Genomic DNA, 19,484 nt, shown 5'->3' on the forward strand with positions numbered 1-19,484 from the left:
TGTGCACGATTTAGCAAATCGAGGGAATTAATCAGTAGATCTTGCGCACAATTTAGCAAATTGAGGGAACGAATTAGTAAATCTTGCGCTCGATTTAGCAAATCGAGGGAACAAAATAATAAACCGCGCTCGCGATTAATCAAATCGAGGGACCCATTAGTAAATTTTGTGCACAATTTAGTAAATCAAGGGAGCAAATTAGTATATCTTGCACACAATTTAGCAAATCGAGGGAATGAATTACTAAATCCTGCACACAATTTAGCAAATCGAGGGGAACAAATTAGTAAATCAAGGGAACGAATTAGTAAATCTTCTGCACGATTTAGCAAATTAGTAAATCTTGCACACGATTTAGCACATTGAGGGAATGAATTAGTAAATTGTGTGCACGGTTTAGAAAATCAAGGGAACGGATTAGTAAATTGTGCGCACGATTTAACAAATCGAGGGAACGAATTAGTAAATTGTGTGCACAATTTAGCAAATCCAGGGATAGAATTAGTAAATCTAGCACACGATTTAGCAAATTGAGGTAACAAATTAGTAAACCTTGCGCACAATTTAGCAAATCAAGGTAACAAATGAGTAAACCTTACACACGTTTTAGCAAATCTGGGGAACAAATTAGTAAACAGTGTGCACAATTTAGTTTTTTTTTAGTTTTTTTAAACTAATTTACTAATTCTACATGTCATGTGCGGGGCTCTGTAACTTTGAAACGTAATCTCTTGAAACAGGCATGGATGGAGAGCTGTTGGAAAGATATTTCTGCTGTAAAGAGATGAAAATGGAGTGGAAGGTCCAGTGCAGCATGTATCTTTTACAAACTGGACTCACCAGTGGATTATTAGAGGTGGATATCCTGCTAGCATGAGATGTGTTTCTCATCACCTGGACCACAAGGATAAGGTTTTCAATAGTCTTACAATGATAGGAATCACTGGTACTGTAACGTTGTCAAACCAAACAACATGCTTTTCACCCCAAATGATGATATGTATCCTAACAAACATCTTTAATAAGAAATCAAAAATGGGCATTCTCATCTGCAAAACAAAACACTCAAGGCATGCATGCATTTATGTATGACATAATAGGTGGGTAAAGTTACATTTTTGGGGGGTGACAGTGCAATCTAAATTTCCAAAAAGACTGGAAATAGAATTACCAGTGCTTTCACGGGTTTCATTGCACAGGATTTACATCTCTATGGGTTTTCCACAGTGTTACAGATGCAATATTGGGGGGCCATTTCAGTAAAGATAGCAATACTATGTATCATGAAATCAATCTGGAATCAAATTGGATTGAATTGGCATGTGACTAAAAATCCCCACCCCTATATGACATAAATAATCAACTCTCACACTGATAAAAATGTTAACTATGCTAACCGTCAAGTTGCGGTCAACCTTCGGGCTGGGTGGGCGTGAGAGTTCACTGGGGATGGTGGAGTGGAAGCCCCCTCTCTGCCTGTAACCATTGTCCCCAAACCTGCTCCCTTGTTCAGATAAGCTTGGGGAACGAGGATAGTTGGATGGCCCTACATGGTACTTGTCCTCCATGTGCAAAGGTGGAGGAGGTGGCGGAGGAGGAGGCGGTGGTGGTGGAGGAGGTGGTGGTGGTGGAGGGGGAGGTGGCTGAGAAGAGGACAGACCCCTGGAGGAGAATAGTGGGGCAGAAGGGGGTGGTCGGCTATGACCTATTGAGGAAGGGGATACCCTTGTGGCTGGTGGGGAAGGTGGCCGTTGAGGGGCTGGTCTGGGACTGGGTTGCATTAGGTGCTGTGTTCTTGGAGATGGTATGTTGGATGTCTGGTAAAGTCTGGGTGAGGGTGGAGGGCGTGGTAAGGGAGGTGGAGCTTGGTTGGATGTAGGTGGAGTTGGGGCTAGTCTTTTCAAAGGCTGCCTTAGACTTTGGTCCACATCATCTAAGTTTATGTCATCAAGGTCAGTAGTGGCCAATGTCAAGCCTCCAGGGAACCTCCTCTTGGTGGGACCAGTTGACACAGGAGAACGGGTTGGAGACATCTAGAGGTACACTTCAATTGCTTAGAACTCTAATATAACAAACTATGGACTAGAACAGTGTTTCCCAAACCTGTCCTGGGGACACCCAACCACTGTACATTTTGTATGTCTCCCTGATTTAACACACCTGATTCAACTCATCAGCTCATTAGTAGAGACTGCAAGACTTGAATTGGGGGTGTCTGATGAGGGAGAATGTGCAAAATGTGCAATGGTGAGGGGTCCCCAGGACAGGTTTGAGAACCACAGGACTAGAAGATACTTGAGTAGAACTTGATAGACTTTACCTCTGGAGACTCATTTTCAACAGAGGAGATTTGCTCTAGTCTGGTTTGGCAGAGCCTTTCCACCCAATGCTGCACCTTTTCCGACTCTTCCAGATCTTCCCTCTCAGTTTCTGACACCTACAGTAGTTGAATTAGTAAAGCCACATCCAAAGATGGAAACTTTAGGGCTTTTCTCATTGCGCTTAACCCTGGGTTAGCATCATTCTAAACACTACTTTTAACCCTGGGTAAAGGAGCATTTCACACTTGTAATTTAGATGTGGGGTTTACACCGCTTTTTACCTGGGGTTATGAAACCCTGGATTACCAGGATTACCACCACTGTTGCAGTGTTAACTCTGGATTGCAGTGCCAAACTTGTACAGTATGAAAAGATGCGGTGTTAGAATGTTGCAACTAGATGCCAGCAACTGACGACCAATCTCATGCCTTATATTCAAGTGCTTTGGACATGGAAACACAGCGCGATGTATAAACAGTAATTTCTACGTATGATAGGAAAAATGTCAAACGGTGATGAAAAACTCAACTGGAGTTCTTACCTTTGTAGTTCGAAAAGTTCACTAAGAAAAAAGCCTGATATTACAGTCAGCAATGTGTAATATGAGGATGCGCAATGCTAGAGCATTTATGTAAACAGGCCATGTGCTGTGTTTGTCCAGTCAGTGACACTGACACCACAAATATGAGGATAAGGACTTTAACCTGGGGTTTAGGAATGTGCAAGGTGAAAAGGTCCCTTATGAATACCCAGGATTAACTGTCAACTCCAGGTATAGTATGAGCAGTGTGAAATGTGAATAAAGATAACCCAGGGCTCCATTTACCAGGGGTTTAGAATGACCAGGGTTAACTACTGTATTTGTAAGTGTGAAAAGCCCTTCTGATATACTAATGAGAATGTGGTGAACTTCCATTAGAAAGGGTACAATAGTGCAGTTACCTGCTATAACTAATTTAGTCTCTGTTCAAATATGTACATTTGACCAATAAAGGTCAATGAGAGTCAGAGGGCCAAGACAGAGTCATTTACACATATTAAACAGAGTACAATATGAGTCAGCAAACCTCAATGTAACCTCACTGGAACAAGTCTAATACCTCTTGCAAAAGTCTGCTGATTTTCATCTGCTTTTCTCGCTCAAGTATTTCTTCCTTCTCCTTGGCAAGTTTCAGCTCAAACTCCATCTCTTTCTTGTTCTTTTTCTCGGCTGGGAGAGTGTCAGTCTTGGACATCTTCTTCTTCTTTTTGGTCTCTTTTCCTTTCTAAATATCCAAAGTGATTTGAGAACACCTAGTGTACTTTTCAACGTCAACCTAACTACCATGCAAACCATAACTTTAGACATTTCTCCAAGATGAACAACATATTCCATAGTTCTAGCACACAAAAACAGCACAACAAGCTTGAAGCACACAATGTACCTTTTTGAGTGTAGGCAACTTTCCTTCGTACCGGTAAAACCAACCAAATGCTAAGATAACAAGAGTGATAAATTAGTTCCATGCAAAAGCTCAACCAGTATATGGCGTATTCTGCAGATTCATTCATCCAGAAGCTACCAAAAGATCCAACCAAACAAGACAAGGAGGATAGTCTACATGCAGGTAAAGTGTTTTAAAAAAGGGAAAGTTTGTCAAAGGGAGTCTTTGTCTATAATGCCATATGAATACTTCACTTACTTCTTCGGTCTCTTCTTCATCTGACTCAGCAGCTGATGGAACCAGAAAATGACAGACATGGCACAACAGAATAGACAGAAAGACAAAGAGCACACATAGAGAGATGATGCATTGCTAACATAAATGCACATCCGTTCATGCAGAGAAGAAAGGAGTAATGGTGCATTATGTGTACCGTTTTAGACAGGGTAACAAATTGTTTGACATTTAGAGAATACAGAGGGCATTCAAAGTCCATGCACTGGTTAAGTTTTATAAGTGTTGTCAACTTACTGGAGGTTTTGGGTTTGGGTGAAGGTGTGAGGCGTGTGGTTGGTGGGGGCGAGGGAGAGGGGGAGGGGGAGGGGGAAGGAGATTTGGATTTTTCCTTGGAGCCCCAATCTTCTTCCCACTCTTTATGGTGCTTCCTTTCTGCTGCTTCAATTCTGACACACACACACAACACATTAAATGGGCAGTCCTCTATCCAGACAAGCCAGCTAAATAATTTCTGAGTAGATATATATTTGTAATGAACATCAACACAATCAACACAAATGTCAAGAAGTTGACCCCTTTTGTAGTAAACAAATTAAATGTTACATTTATTTATTTGTCATATTCATTATATATGAAATCTGAATGCATATTCACTGTACAAAAAAACATTGGTTGTGAAAATTAGAAGTGACTTAGAACATATCAAACAGAATGTGCTTCCATCCCTCACAATGCTGCTTTCATCAACATCAATATGCTCTACTCTGACTTCTGAGGTCTGTTTACTTTGAAGATATTTTTGCTTGGCAACATTACACAAGTGTTACCTCTCCATCTCTTTGCGATGGCGTTCTTCTTCCTCTGCAGTCTTCTGTGATATCTCCATCTTTCTCCTGCAAAATATTGCACATATGAAACAATAAAATTGATAAGATTCCATGCAGGAATTGTAATTATATGTCTTTAAAGTTAAGACAATTTTTCAGCAGCGGTAATGACTCATCATATTCATTACTGACAACATAAAGAGACAAAAAGAAACATAAAGCATGATTATAATGTTATTTATTTAGTTTTTCTAAACTATTTATTTATTTAAAGGGAATCTTTTGTTTCGAATCAGTGGCTCGGAGCGTCAAAGTCACGTGATTTCAGTAAACGAGGCTTTGTTACGTCATAAGTGTTTTGAAATATCAATAGTTCACATGACTTTAGCAGTTTGATACGCGATTCGAACCACTGATTCAAAACAAAAGATTCGTAAAGCTTCAAAGCAGTGTTCTGAAATCGGCCATCACAAGATATTGTTGAAAAGTCATTGTTTTTTTAGTACACAAAAAAGTATTCACGTTGCTTTATAATATTAAGGTTGAACCACTGTACTCACATGAACTGATTTAAATATGTTTTTAGTAGCTTTATGGGCATCTGAAAGTGTTAATTAACTTGCTGGCAATAGAGGCCTCACTGAGCCATAGGATTTTATGAAAAATATCTTAATTATGTCACAAAATTATGTTGTTACAGTACAGTCCAAAAGTTTGGAACCACTAAGATTTTTAATGTTTTTCAAAGAAGATTAGTCTGCTCACCAAGGCTACATTTATTTAATTAAAAATACAGTAAAAACAGTAATATTGTGAAATATTATTACAATTTAAAATAACTGTTTTCTATTTGAATATATTTCACAAAGTTATTTATTTCTGTGATGGCAAAGCTGAATTTTCAGCATCATTACTCCAGTCTTCAGTGTCACATGATCCTTCAGAAATCATTCTAATATGCTGATCTGCTGCTCAATAAACATTTAATGTGTACAATTATACAAAATATTTGTGTACAATATTTTTTTTCAGGATTATTTGATGAAAAGAAAGTTCACAAGAACAGTGTTTATCTGAAATCGAATCTTTTGTAACATTATAAATGTCTTTTCTGCCACTTTTGATTGATTTAATGCATCCTTGCTGAATAAAAGTATTAATTTCTTTAATTTCTTTAAAAAAAAAACAACAAAAAAAAAAACATTCTTACTGACCCCAAACTTTTGAACGGTAGTGTATAATGCTACAGAAGCTTTGTATTTCAGATAAATGCTGTTCTTTTGAACTTTCTATTCATCAAGGAATCCTGAAAAAAAAGTACACAACTGTTTTCAACATTGAAAATAATCATAAATGTTTATTGAGCAGCAAATCAGCATATTAGAATGATTTCTGAAGGATCATGTGACACTGAAGACTGGAGTAACGATGCTGAAAATTCAGCTTTGCATCACAGGAATAAATTACTTTGTCAAATATATTTAAATAGTACACAGTTATTTTAAATTGTAATAATATTTCACAATATTACTGTTTTTTACTGTATTTTTAATTAAATAAATGTAGCCTTGTTGAGCAGACGAAACTTCTTTTAAAAACATTAAAAATCTTAGTGGTTCCAAACTTTTGGACTGTACTGTATATCTTGGGGGAGCCATGCAAAAAAAGTGTTTGCATGTAAAAGAACAGTCAAATAATGCTTATCTTGTGTAGTGTTCAGTTATCTGTTTTTTTTTTTTCACTGACTGGCGCTCTTTCTCCTGCTGTTCTTTGAGGATTTTGTTGGTCTCTAATGCCATCCTCTTCTGATGCATTAGCTCCTGTCTCTCCAGCTCACGTCGAGCTTCAGCCGCCAGCCGCTCCTCATCCGTCATAAACAGCTCACTTCCCTGAAACATAGAGTTGACAAATCAGCATATATTTTTGCAGAAATATATGCACAAATACAATCTATTATACAATGTACAGATCACATGCTTGAAGCACAATATGTTATATGTTACTGGAAGCCATGAACTAAGCATAATTCACATACGTTTACCAGCTAAAATACCAAAAACACCAATAAACAACATAGAGCTTTATAGCATAAATCAAACAACATCTCCACAATTTATCATGGTTGTCCACCGCTGTCAATTACAACAGCTTTATACTAGGCAAATGGCTTTCTTTTCCACACAGCCCCTCTGAGAGAGATAAAAGCCTTGGAGTGAGTCTTTGAGATGGCAAAAATGTATTATTGGGCTCTCAGTGAACTTACAGCTCCAGTGAGGACAGTAATGGTTAGACTCCTGCTGCTCTTTAACACTCTCACTGCCTGAAAACACACACATTAACCAACATGATTACAGTTTAAATATACAGAGAGGTTCTTAATTAATTGTTTAACTTTTTCCAGCAAGCTCCTACTTACATCTTGATGACTCAGGTTGGTGAATTCCACCCCATTGACCTCCACAATCTGGTCGCCAACCTACAAGCCACACAAACAGACACTTATAAGTGTGTTACTACACTTGAATCAAAGAGCAATGGTCTATTAATGCAGTTTAATCTCAGAATTAAATTAAATGACCTGTAATCCCACTTCAGCAGAGAGTGAACCCGGCTTCACATTGCTCACATAGATGCCTGGTTTCTGTGTTGGTCCACTCGATATGCTACAACAGAGAGTATTTCCTTGTCACAAGATGCTGCATTAAATGTATAGTAAGTACATTATGACAATATGCATCAATAAATCTTTTGCAAATTATTTTCTATTATTGTCGGTAGAAACAGTTCAGTTTCTTCCTTACCTGATTCCCATGCCTTTGGTGCCCACCAAACTAAGGAATACTTTCTTTTCCTTGATCTCTTTCCCTCCAATTGAAGTCAAGCCAGCAATACTAGTCTTTTTTTCCTGGGAGGGAACAGTCAAAAAATATGGCCATATTAAAAACGTACACATTTGATCAAAAATACAGAAAAAAAAAAAATACAATTTAAAATAATGTTTTTCTATTTTTCTATTTTAATATACATTAAAATATAATTTATTTCTGTCTTGCAAAGCTGAATTTTCAGCATCATTACTCTAGTCTTCAGTGTCACATGATCCTTCAGAAATCATTCTAATATGCTGATTTGATACTCAATTATAAATGTTGGAAACAGTTGTGCTGCTTAATAACCTGTGATACTTTTTTCAGGATTTTTGATTAATAAAAATGTAAAGAACAGCATTTATTTAAAATAGAACTCTTTTGTAACAATATACTACCGTGTAATTTTTTATTTATTTGTTTCAAAGAAATTAATTTATTCAGCAAGGATGTGTGAGGTTGATTTAAAAAAGTGACATTAAAGTGATATTGTTAGAAAAGATTTCTATTTTGAATAAATTCTGTTCTTTTTTATTTTTTATTCAGCAATGAATCATGAAAAAAATATTACACTGAAATAACACATAACAATTGCTGCAATAAAAATATATTTTACATTTTTACTACATTAGAATTAATCAAATGTGAAAAATAAATAACTTATTTCATGTTATGACCAAACAAAATTTTTATATTTATGTTTTTATATGATACAATATTATAAATTTATATCAATTTCCCAAAATTTCCAATTAATTCCCATAAATTCCTGTTAAGTTTCCAAATTGGAATAGTTCCAAAATTCCCCAGGTTAAGTTCCCATGGAAGTATCTGGAAATTTACCAGAAACTTTCCACCCCTTTGCAACCCTAGTAATAAGTAATCAAATACTTTTTAGAGAGAGTAATTAGTACAATAAACAAACTAATGCTAAAAATGTAATTAGCAGCTAGTAATTAATTTATTTACCCAACTCTGATTATACTAAAGGGCCTTTTATTTGCTAAAAAACTAAACTATCAATCAGATGACAGAAAGCATATATAAGATTGTGTACAACAAGTTTTTCAGCAAACTTTTGATTTAGAGGCCTTGGAAATTTGACAATAAAATATGATACAGCTTTATGGTATTAAAACACGGAGAAAGAAACTCTTACCCCTGACTCAGACACAAACTGATCCACAAACTGCCACTTCAGAGGGTCATCAGAGGAGCTGATCAGGACAATAATAAAATATTTTCACAATATTATTATAGAAATAAAGACAAATTAGTGTTAGCAAAAGTTACTCTAATTAAATTGAACACAAATTACCTCTTGACAGGAATCATTCCCACATCTGTGAAGAGAATTTCATAATGAGAATAATCAAAACCCATCAATAAATAGTGAATAAATAATATGTTTAGCTAACAGCATGAACTCCTAATGAATTGCTCAACTGTTAAATCAATCACCATTCAACTGTGAGGGAATCACTGTAACCTGACAGCTAAATCAATGAATTAACCCCAGTAGAATCGGACGCAATAAATTGTATGCTCTAATAAATAAGGTCAGCTCTGCAGATGATGGTATAGAAGTGAAAAATCTTACGGCGGACTTTCAGAGACACAGTCTTCTTGGTCTTGATGAGGTTGATAACCTCCTCATGAATGCAGGAGGAGATGGAGTAGCCATTAATACGCACAATCTCATCACCAACCTAAAGAAGACACAGCAAATCACATTTAAAAATGTTAAATTAATACTGAAAATACAATAAATAAATAAATAAATAATTAGACCAAAATATTTTTATATATATTTCAAGTCTATGTCATAACAAAGGTATCATAGTTTGCACTATAAACACTTGGGCTGGATTTGAATGCCATATGGGATAAATTCTTTGAATTTATCTGCAGGACAAACATTAATCATGAAGATTGTAGTAGAGGACAAAGACTGTGTTTGGAAAGAGGACAGGAGGAACTTAAGAAGGCTTATTGCTCCCTCTAGTGGACAGAAGGTGCACTGATCATGACAGTTTGGCATGTCTTTTGTGCAGCCCATGTATTCATTTGAAAGTTTAATATTTTCTGTTGTTTAAATATAAGGCAAGAGAGTTTCTGCTTAGGGTCCAAATATGTTCAATGTGCTCATACATGGGGCAAAATTTACTGAAACAAAGCTGTACTTGCTATATAAAGGATATATAAGCAGCTTTATAACCAGGCATCGAGTTTTACTGAATTTTCTTACCTGCAGGCCGACATTTCCTGCCTGTCCATCTTTGACTATCTGTGCTATAAAGAGCCCACAGCCGAACTCCAGCCCACCTCGAACACTTAAACCCAGACCCTCAGGGTGTGTACGGTCCAGACGGACTTCTTTCAACTTCCTGCTCATAACAAAAGTGGACAAAATAGTGGCATGTAAAATCAGTAAAAGTAATAATTAGTGAAATAATAATAAGAACAATAGAACAATAATATTATAACTACAAGAGAAAACTGTCAAGACAAACTTTAGTGATTTGACAAAGCCTAGAGAGGTCTTTCCAGCCATGCGGTATTCTACCATTATCACCATGAGAACTGTTTCACTGTTTGTGAATCACTCCGTTTTCAGCATTCTCACAGCATTTTGTAACGGAATGTCGTTTTAAGAGTTTTTTTTAGGCAAGAATATAATTTAGAATTCAGATATATGATTTATATGTAAACATAACACCTATTTGAAATTTGTTTTAGACTCTTTCAGAGATGTGAGCTCCAGGCTGTCAGCGGCCGTTCAGTGCCCATCTACCCACTGAGAACAGCTTCATCTCGGCCAGTCCTTCGGGAATTTGCTGCTGGCTCTTATGTAGATAGTGTTTAAACATGAGGTATAATTCGTTTTGGGTATATCAAACGGGCAATCTTTGGTCTTATTAATATATTATTTGTTCTAGAGCTAATATTTTTGGCTTAAGGGGTATATTAAGATTCATAACTTTATATTTACATTGAAATTAAATCCTGTACTAACTAACACTGTTTGCTTGTGTTTATTTCCCATTTTACTTCTTATACTGTTATAATGGCTATTGTTGTTAATTTAAAGGTGCCCTAGAATTAAAAATTGAATTTACCTCGGCATAGATGAATAACAAGAGTTTGGTACATAGAAATAACATACAGAGAGTCTCAAACACCATTTTTTCCTCCTTCTTATGTAAATCTTATTTGTTTTAAAGACCTCCGAAGAACAGGCGAATCTCAACCTAACACAGAATGTTACATAACAGTCAGGATCATTAATATGTACGCCCCCAAAATTTGCATATGCCAGCTCATGTTCAAGGCATTACACAAGGGCAGGATGTCTGGATGTTCACAGCAGAATAATCAGACTAGGTAAGCAAGCAAGGACAATAGCGAAAAATGGCATATGGAGCAATAATAACTGACATGATCCATGATAACATGATATTTTTCGTGATATTTGTAAATTGTCTTTATAAATGATTCGTTAGCATGTTGCTAATGTACTGTTAAATATGGTTAAAGTTACCATCGTTTCTTACTGTATTCACGGAGAAAAGACTGTCGTTATTTTCATGTTTTAAACACTTGCAGTCTGTATAATTCACACATCTTCATTCTTTATAAATCTCTTCAACAGTGTGTAATGTTAGCTTTAGCCACGGAGCATACTATCAAACTCATTCAGAATCAAATGTAAACATCCAAATAAACACTGTACTTACGCGATTAGACATGCTGCATGACGAACACTTTGTAAATTTCCATTTTGAGGGTTATATTAGCTGTGTGAACTTTGTTTATGCTGTTTAAGGCAAGCGCGAGCTCCGGGGATGGGGGAGCACGAGATTTAAAGGGGCCGCGCAGCCTGAATCGGCGCATATTTAATGATGCCCCAAAATAGGCAGTTAAAAAAATTATTAAAAAATTGAGGGGTATTTTGAGCTGAAACTTCACAAACACATTCAGGGGACACCTGACTTATATTGCATATTTTAAAAAGACATTCTACGGCACCTTTAAATATTATTGTTCAATAAATAAAACTTTATATAAATAATTATTTTTAATAATATTTTGTTTTATTATTTATTGAGAAAGATTAGGGATTAAAAAAAATTTTGACTTCAGTGAAAGTTACATAAATACGGCATGAGATGGTGGCTAAAGCTGTCTTTATGAGTGAGTCAGTCAGTCGCAAAGACTTTTATATTGAAACTGACTGAAACAAGGAAACAAGGACGTTGTTTTTACTTTAAACATCTTCCGAGATGCAACTGACAAATGCTTTGACTAGTGCTGTAATGGGAATGCCTTAAATGTTAAAAGGACAAAGACAAAAGATATCTCTTTCCTCAGCGGACTTTCAAACTGATTTTGTGATTATGAATATAAGATTGACCTGAACAAAATCAGCTAGATGCAGGTAATGCTCTCTCTCTTGTGATCTCTCTCTCTAATAATACTCTACATATTACAGTGACTTTCAATGAAGCGACTCAACGTTCCTTCATTGTTAGTTCTAAAGTGATGTATTAGAATTAGTAACAGAGGCTTGAGCTCAACTGTTAAACTGTCAACTTAAGATTTGAATCTGTGGCGGAAGGAAGTAGTTCTGCACAAAAGAGGGTTAAGTATAATATAATATAATATAATATAATATAATATAATATAATATAATATAATATAATATAATATAATATAATATAATATAATATAATATAATATAATATAATATAATATAATATAATATAATCCTTATTTTCTTTGAGAAAGACACAGCAAGAGGGAACAGAATCCAGTTCATTGTGGTCTTATTAGTGCTGTGCATCAGACACGGTTGAATAAACCTTCTCTCTCTGTGCTCATAACCACGTCTGACTGAGCATAAGAGAAAACAATGATTCTCTTTGGAGATGAGAGCAGGGGCTGTCATTGTACCTCCTCCAGTGTCCTCTTTCTCTCTGTCTTTATTGCCTTCTCTGCTGTTCATGCAGAGAAAGATTTCCATACTGCTCAAAAATATCACACCCTATTAACCCCTTTTTAACATGTCATTATTCTCTGAGTTCCTCACCTGGATCTCTTAGGCGTGAGCTGGTCGTACTGCACCTGGTGCTTCAGGGGAATCAGGGGTCTGATGGCATCGAACAGCGGAAGGCGTTTGGGCTCATTTATCACCAGTTTCAGGTCACCGACCAGGACAGGCAGGTCCATGGATCTAAAGGGCAGAGCAAAACCATTTAAACAGGACCTGATTGAGAACATGCAAATAGGAGGGCTACTTCAGAACAGCACAAACAGTTTGTGCTCAAGATATGGATTATGTTTCAACTGTTTCAATGTCTTGATACTCAATCTCTTTTATTCAATCATTTCTATCGAGTCAAATAAGAGGTTTAATAACATGAATCATTGTTCAAGCTTTTCTTTATAGAGTAAAGTTAGGTTTAAAGTTAGACCGGAATTGAAAAAATAATGACTGTTACCATACATGTTTCAATAAAATAAAATATATATATATATTATTTTCAGGGCAATTAAATTCCACCAGTTACCACCAGTTATTATTACTGTAATGCAAAATACATTCCCATTACTACTTCATGAAAGAAAATATATAAACATAATTTAATATATAAAATTTAATATTCATACATCACATTAACATTTATTATTTTGCCTCTTACCTTTGCATCTTGCCTTTTGATCTTAAAAAGAATTAATTAATTAATTAATTAATTAATTAAACTAATTAATTCATAATTTAATGAGAATCGCCAATAAAACAAAACCTTGTTAGGCACACATCGACACATTTTTTGATAGGCAATAATTATTTTCATATTATATTCCTTTCCATTTAAACATTCCCATCTATTATTTTACATGATTCAAGGAAATTATTTTCCTTTTATAACCTAGTAAAAAAATAAGAAACTATACTATTTAAACAGGTAAAAGAAAAACCCTGATATTATTCTTTCAATATTTATCAATTCAAATATATAGTTTAAAAAAAAAAAAAAACACATCTTATTATATTAGCCAAAACCACGGTAATCAACAGCATTTCTAACTAATATATACAAGTAGTATAAGCCGTGATTTTTTTAAGTTAACCTATATTAAAAACATTTTGATTTGTTGCTTGTTGTGGAAAATGACACTTTATACCCACATAAAATCAGCTTATGAATTTAGAGGGAGTTGCTCTATGAATCATTGATATTTCACTCAGACTCAGATATCACAGACAAAGGGACGTCAGAGAATGGCTGCCCTTGAATGCAGGGAGGACAGTGGAAATGATCTGATCCAAGTTACTTTTCCATTGGATTAAGCCTCTTATTTCTGTCCAGTGGAGCAATGACGTGTTGATTTACACTCGAGATCGCAAATAAAGACCTAAGGGAATGCATTCAGCATTTCCTATTATTACACACAGATAAACAGACACTGAATACGTTTGTCCTTTTGAATGAATGTGCCATGCAGTTTTCATTTGATCAACAGATTGCCAGCACTACTGATGGAAAATTACATTATTTATCAGCAACTTTCCAGACACATTACTGCTTCTGAGATATTTGTATGCCATTTACATTTACTTTAATGAGGAAGTATGTAATATGTGATATATATCATATATAATATGTGAGCTGCAGAAAAAAAAAAACACATTTTCTGTGCAAAATTCACTAGATTTTCATTGTTTTGGTATTCTAGGTGGTTGCTAAAGTAGGTTGTTTGTTCAAATCCCTAACCTTAAATCTGCGCAACAGTAATAACTAGGATTGAACCTGCAACCCTTATGTCAGCACCCAGAGTCCTTAAATATTACGCCAGTGGTTTGCAACCCAAAAATGTGTAAAAAAAATTGCTAATAATTGTGAATACTTACTGATGATACATGCGAAGAACATCATAGAGATAGTCCTTCTCTGCTTCATTATCAACTAGCAACTCCACCTGCAAAACACAAACCTCTGATCAGATCATCATTAATAATCAGAAAATCAATCATATGCAGATCTTTTACCTGATGGTGGCTAATCTGCTGTAGAAATGTTTTGAGGAAGCGTTTTGGCCAGTCAATGATGTAACACATCTCTTTCTCACTGAGTGAGACTAAGAGGGAAGGTCAGTGAGGAGGAGAGGTCGTGAGAGAGAAAGAGGAGGTGGAGGAACTATTGTGTGTCTGTAAGTCAGGCGTCTTCAGATTGGCTGGGTCTCTGGCTGTTTTGGCTTGAATAGGTCAGGTGGATCTTGTCCTGTATTGTGAGTATCATTAGTTCAGATCTGCTCCACTGGACCTGTTAATGTTCCTGGGCTCAGATAAAGAGGTTTATCATGCTAGCAGTGTCACCTTACATTAGTGTGCTGGTGCATTATTATTATCATAGGAATGCTAATGAAGTTAATGTAATGCGAGGTTTCACCAACGGTTGCAATGAACACACGATGAAAATGAAGATCAGGTAGAACATCTTTAATATCCACTCAGAAAACAATACAAACAAGATGAGAAAAAGAAACCAGCCGCTATGTGGAAACGTGACCAGACAATGAGTGAACAATCACAGCAACTTGAATAGAAAGGCAAACGATGGTAATGATGACAAACACCTGTGATGATTAATGAAACTAAAGATTGGTGGGAAAACTGAACAAAGGAAGACATGTGACTAATGAAAACAAACTAAATGTCCATGAAAACTAAAACAAACTGAACATAACTGTGACATAACGCCCCCTCCGAGTAGGCACGACCTCGCGCCGTAAGAAGAACAAAAACAGATGAGGGAGGAAGGGTGGGGGGAGGCTTTGGAGGAGGGCGAGGAGCTGGAGAATGGATGGCAAGGAGGAGCAGGCAAAGGGCTGGCAGACACAGGTGGGCAGACAGACAGAGACCCCACGGAGGAGCAGATGGTGGGAGCATCCAAGGTGATGGAAGGAGTGGCCAGATGTTGCAGACCCAGAGCGTAGCAAGGACAACAGCCCATGGCGGAGTCGATAGAGGAAGGAGCCAAGGTATTGACGTGGCAGACAACATCTGCGGAACCACCGATGGAGAAAGAGCTGATGTTAGGGGATTCCAGGGCGCAGACAGAGAGCTGATGGGCCTGAGTGATATCGCTGACTCTGGAGACCAAGGCGAGGGTGTAGCGACGAGCGCTCAAGGTGTAACCGGAGCATTCAAGGACTGAGGCGGAGCCGATGCATGACAGAGGACCCAGGTGGAGCCGGAAGGAGGGTGGCTCCTGCTGGAACCAAAGGGGTAGAGAGCCAGAGCGCTGCGAATGGCTTGTAAGTTCGCAGCGCAGGCAGACTGAGGTAAAGCCGGAGGAACGAGGGAGCCTTGTGGAGCCGCAAGGCTGAGGATCTCCATTGAAGCCGAGAGTGGGAAGAGCCAAGGCGGCGCCGACAGGTCCACGAGCCGAGGCAGAGTGAAGGGAACGGCTACTGGAAGTGGAGCCGAGAGATCCTCACGCTTAGGCAAAGTTGGTGAGTGCTTGGCCTTACGCTTGACAATGCCGCAAGGCATCACGGGGGAAGGTGAAGGACTGCAGGAATTCACCTGAGGCAGGGCTGAGGGACTGGCTGAGACCTGTAGTGGAGGTGTAGGAGGGAGGCTGGGAGGGATCAAAGATGATAATTCGTCTATACAGGGTGACAAGACAGTCATTATGCTGGGCTGAACCAGCAGTGATGAAGGCACAAATGATAATTCAGGGTGGGAAGCAGTACCTCAGGGTTCTAATCTATTAAAAAGTCCTCAGTGTCAAGCTCCACCAAAACTCTTACTGGTACGATGGTTGCCGGCTCACACCCCTTGTCAGACTCACTTTGGGGCATGCTGGAATCCTCCGCTTCGACAATTGTGAAAGGGGATCTATCCACAGTGCAAAAGTGATGCAAGTCTCCAGGGTCCAACAGGGATCGCCGCGGGGCATAACGAAGCAGAGAACTTCATCCATACAATGAATGAATGACTGACTGAATTAATTAATTAACTACATAAAATGAGTGAATGACTGAACAAACAAACAATTATAGACAAATACATAAAATTAAGGAGTGAATGAATTAATGGGTTATATGAATGAATAAATGAATGATTAAAATAAAAGTGTGTGAATAAATGAAAAATAAATAAATAGATAAATATATTAAATAAAATGAGTGAGTGAGTGAGTGAATGAAAAATAAATAAATAAATGGGCTATATGAATTAATGAATAAATGAAAGAATTAATAAAAAATTGAATATAAAATAAAACTGAATGAATAAATAAATGAAATGAGTAAATAAATGCATTAATTAAATGAGTGAATAAAAATAAATTAATAAATGGGTTATATAAAAGAATGAATGAATGAATGAAAGGTTTGTATGAAAGAATGAATAAATGAATGAATAAAATAAAAGTGTGAATAAATTAAGAAATAAATAAAGACAAATACATTAAACAAATAAAAATGAGTGAGTGAATGAATAAATGGGTGGATCAATGAATGAATAATAATCAAATAAATAAATGGGCTATATGAAAGAATGAATGAAATAATGAATAAAAGGGTTATATGAAAGAATGAATAAATGAATGAATAAAAGTGCAAATAAATGAACAAATAAATAAATAAATAAATAAAGACAAATACATTAAACAAATACATAAAAAAGAGTAAGTGAATGAATTAAAGAATGAATGGGTTATATGAAATAATTACTAAAAAATGAATATAATAAATAAAAGTGAATAAATGCACAAACAAATAAAGAAAAATAGACACATACATTAAATAAATAAAATGAGTGAATAAATAAATAAATAAAATGGGTGAATGAATGAGTTAATGAAATGGTTGAATGAACAAATTAATGAACTAATATAATGAATATATATTCAAATAAGAATAATACGATTTACATTTTCAAAGTTGTATATGAATGCAGATAAAACGTTAAATAACTATTAGTATATGACTGTTTTAATAATTAATTTTTATGAATATTATATATATATTTTTTTTAATAAGTAGGTAAACTACATGAACATTGTGGAGAAATAAAAATGCAGGCCACATGTAATAAAACAGTGACTTTGTGCTCAAAGGCTATTTAAGGTGTCATAAACATTCTGACCAGCCCAGATGACGGTCCACCTTTGGACTTTAACATCATAAAAAGCAGATGTCTGTAACTGATACCAGCTTTATTTCTTCTGCAGTTTATGCAAAGTAATTTGAAAGGAACAAATGAACTGAAATGTCACCTAACAATATAACAGATTTGTCATAGAGGATGAACTAACATTAAATGCAAAGCTTTTTAATTTATAGTCTGGTGCAGTTTTCCCACCAAGGCAATAAGACACGCTGAACAATAAGCAATAATTTCCGCCTGACCACACATTTCTGACAATTCAGCTAATGCTGTGAAAAACTGTCCATTGTGTTCCTCCATCCACCACACAACAGATGCTACAATTCTACAATTACACACAGTTCACAGAGGAAGCCTACAAATGGTGTCCTACAAATAAGCATTAGCATGAGGTATCAGAATTAAGTAATTCAGTGCAAATTAATAATTTAATCAAACGTGTAACTACGACAAAGTGTTAAATTCCCATTTAGGAGGCAAAAAGTAAATAATACCTGTTGTACAACTATTTCTTACACACATAGTACACCTGTCACCTGCTCAACCAATCAGAACGCGTACATCGTGTGGCGTCACCGTGAAGTCTACCTGAGTAAATTACGCCTTTATCTGCTGCACCTTTGGCTTATGTAAAACAATAAAATTGTGTCATTACGTCGAAATTATTGAACAAATAACATGTTTTACATGTTCATTGTAAAAATAAAAATGTCTAAAACACCACAGAGCAGAAAAACTGGCATATGACGCGAGGTTTTGACATCTCTTCGGTTCATAACAAACTTTACCTATCAAATAACGACGGCTCCTATGGATACAATTATACTTTCCTTTTCGTAAGCTTGGCGAACATTAATTTTTCATACTTTACCAATATTTTATAGCGTGAAAATGAAGGATGTGTGCTTCTCCGCCATTCCTGAGCAGCGACTGAGAAATAACTAGACCAATAATAACTGTTAATGCTAATAAAAACAGTCAAGACATATTTTAAATTAAACAGTAACCGTTTAAAAGCTCACCTTATGCCGAAATTCTCTCGCCACTTTTCGCTCCATGATGAACAGTGGGTCTTTTCAGGTTGTTGTGGTTGTTGTGTTGGCGTCTCTAGTCTCTACCGTCCCGTGAGTCAGTCAGCTGTGTTAGCGGATGATGGAGTATCAGCACCGGTCATAGGTCGATTTCTGCTGCCGTGAAATTATTGTTGACTTTATTACACATTGGACGGCAATTCAAAGACGGCATTTTTTTTCTATCTATCTATCTATCTATCTATCTATCTATCTATCTATCTATCTATCTATCTATCTATCTATCTATCTATCTATCTATCTATCTATCTATCTATCTATCTATCTATCTATGTGGGTCAGTGACGTGACGGGTCATTTTTATGTCCAAAGGCCTTAATAATAATAATAAAAAATAAAAAAAATGATATGGCATCCAAAGTATGTAAAGTAGTAGGACTACATTTCATTTATTGAATCCAAAATGTTTTAATTATATTTTATTACATATAAAGGTATTTTAAAAATTTTGAAGTGTCAAAAGGTCATTCGGTTTAACTGTCCAAAGGCCATTACAGCCATTTCATTTGGGATTTAAATATCTTAAAATGTTAT

At 36.1% G+C, this 19,484-nt stretch overlaps 1 protein-coding gene across 3 annotated transcripts in view; it reads right to left on the reverse strand.

The window, feature by feature from the left end:
• The window catches only part of ush1c (Usher syndrome 1C), a 32,679-nt gene extending 13,662 nt beyond the window's left edge, over window positions 1-19,017 (reverse strand). For 2 of the 3 annotated variants that reach the window (XM_067379189.1, XM_067379188.1), the window contains exons 1-15: window positions 18,882-19,017; window positions 14,593-14,660; window positions 12,766-12,909; window positions 9,925-10,063; window positions 9,277-9,385; window positions 8,995-9,019; window positions 8,836-8,893; window positions 7,611-7,714; window positions 7,388-7,472; window positions 7,226-7,285; window positions 7,073-7,129; window positions 6,556-6,698; window positions 4,810-4,875; window positions 4,277-4,428; window positions 4,004-4,035 (exon numbers count right to left, since the gene is read on the reverse strand). In XM_067379189.1, the coding sequence (XP_067235290.1) occupies window positions 4,004-4,035; window positions 4,277-4,428; window positions 4,810-4,875; window positions 6,556-6,698; window positions 7,073-7,129; window positions 7,226-7,285; window positions 7,388-7,472; window positions 7,611-7,714; window positions 8,836-8,893; window positions 8,995-9,019; window positions 9,277-9,385; window positions 9,925-10,063; window positions 12,766-12,909; window positions 14,593-14,660; window positions 18,882-18,917 (1,278 nt within the window). In that variant the 5' untranslated portion in view covers window positions 18,918-19,017. Of the gene's footprint in view, window positions 1-840; window positions 895-1,415; window positions 2,034-2,320; window positions 2,438-3,421; window positions 3,587-3,745; window positions 3,796-4,003; window positions 4,036-4,276; window positions 4,429-4,809; window positions 4,876-6,555; window positions 6,699-7,072; window positions 7,130-7,225; window positions 7,286-7,387; window positions 7,473-7,610; window positions 7,715-8,835; window positions 8,894-8,994; window positions 9,020-9,276; window positions 9,386-9,924; window positions 10,064-12,765; window positions 12,910-14,592; window positions 14,661-18,881 lie in introns of all 3 variants that reach the window. The other variant, XM_067379190.1, reaches the window with a different exon arrangement.
• Between the last annotated feature and the right edge of the window lie 467 nt (window positions 19,018-19,484).

The sequence above is a fragment of the Chanodichthys erythropterus genome, chromosome 24, assembly GCF_024489055.1.
Source record: "Chanodichthys erythropterus isolate Z2021 chromosome 24, ASM2448905v1, whole genome shotgun sequence".
Taxonomy (NCBI): Eukaryota; Metazoa; Chordata; class Actinopteri; order Cypriniformes; family Xenocyprididae; genus Chanodichthys; species Chanodichthys erythropterus.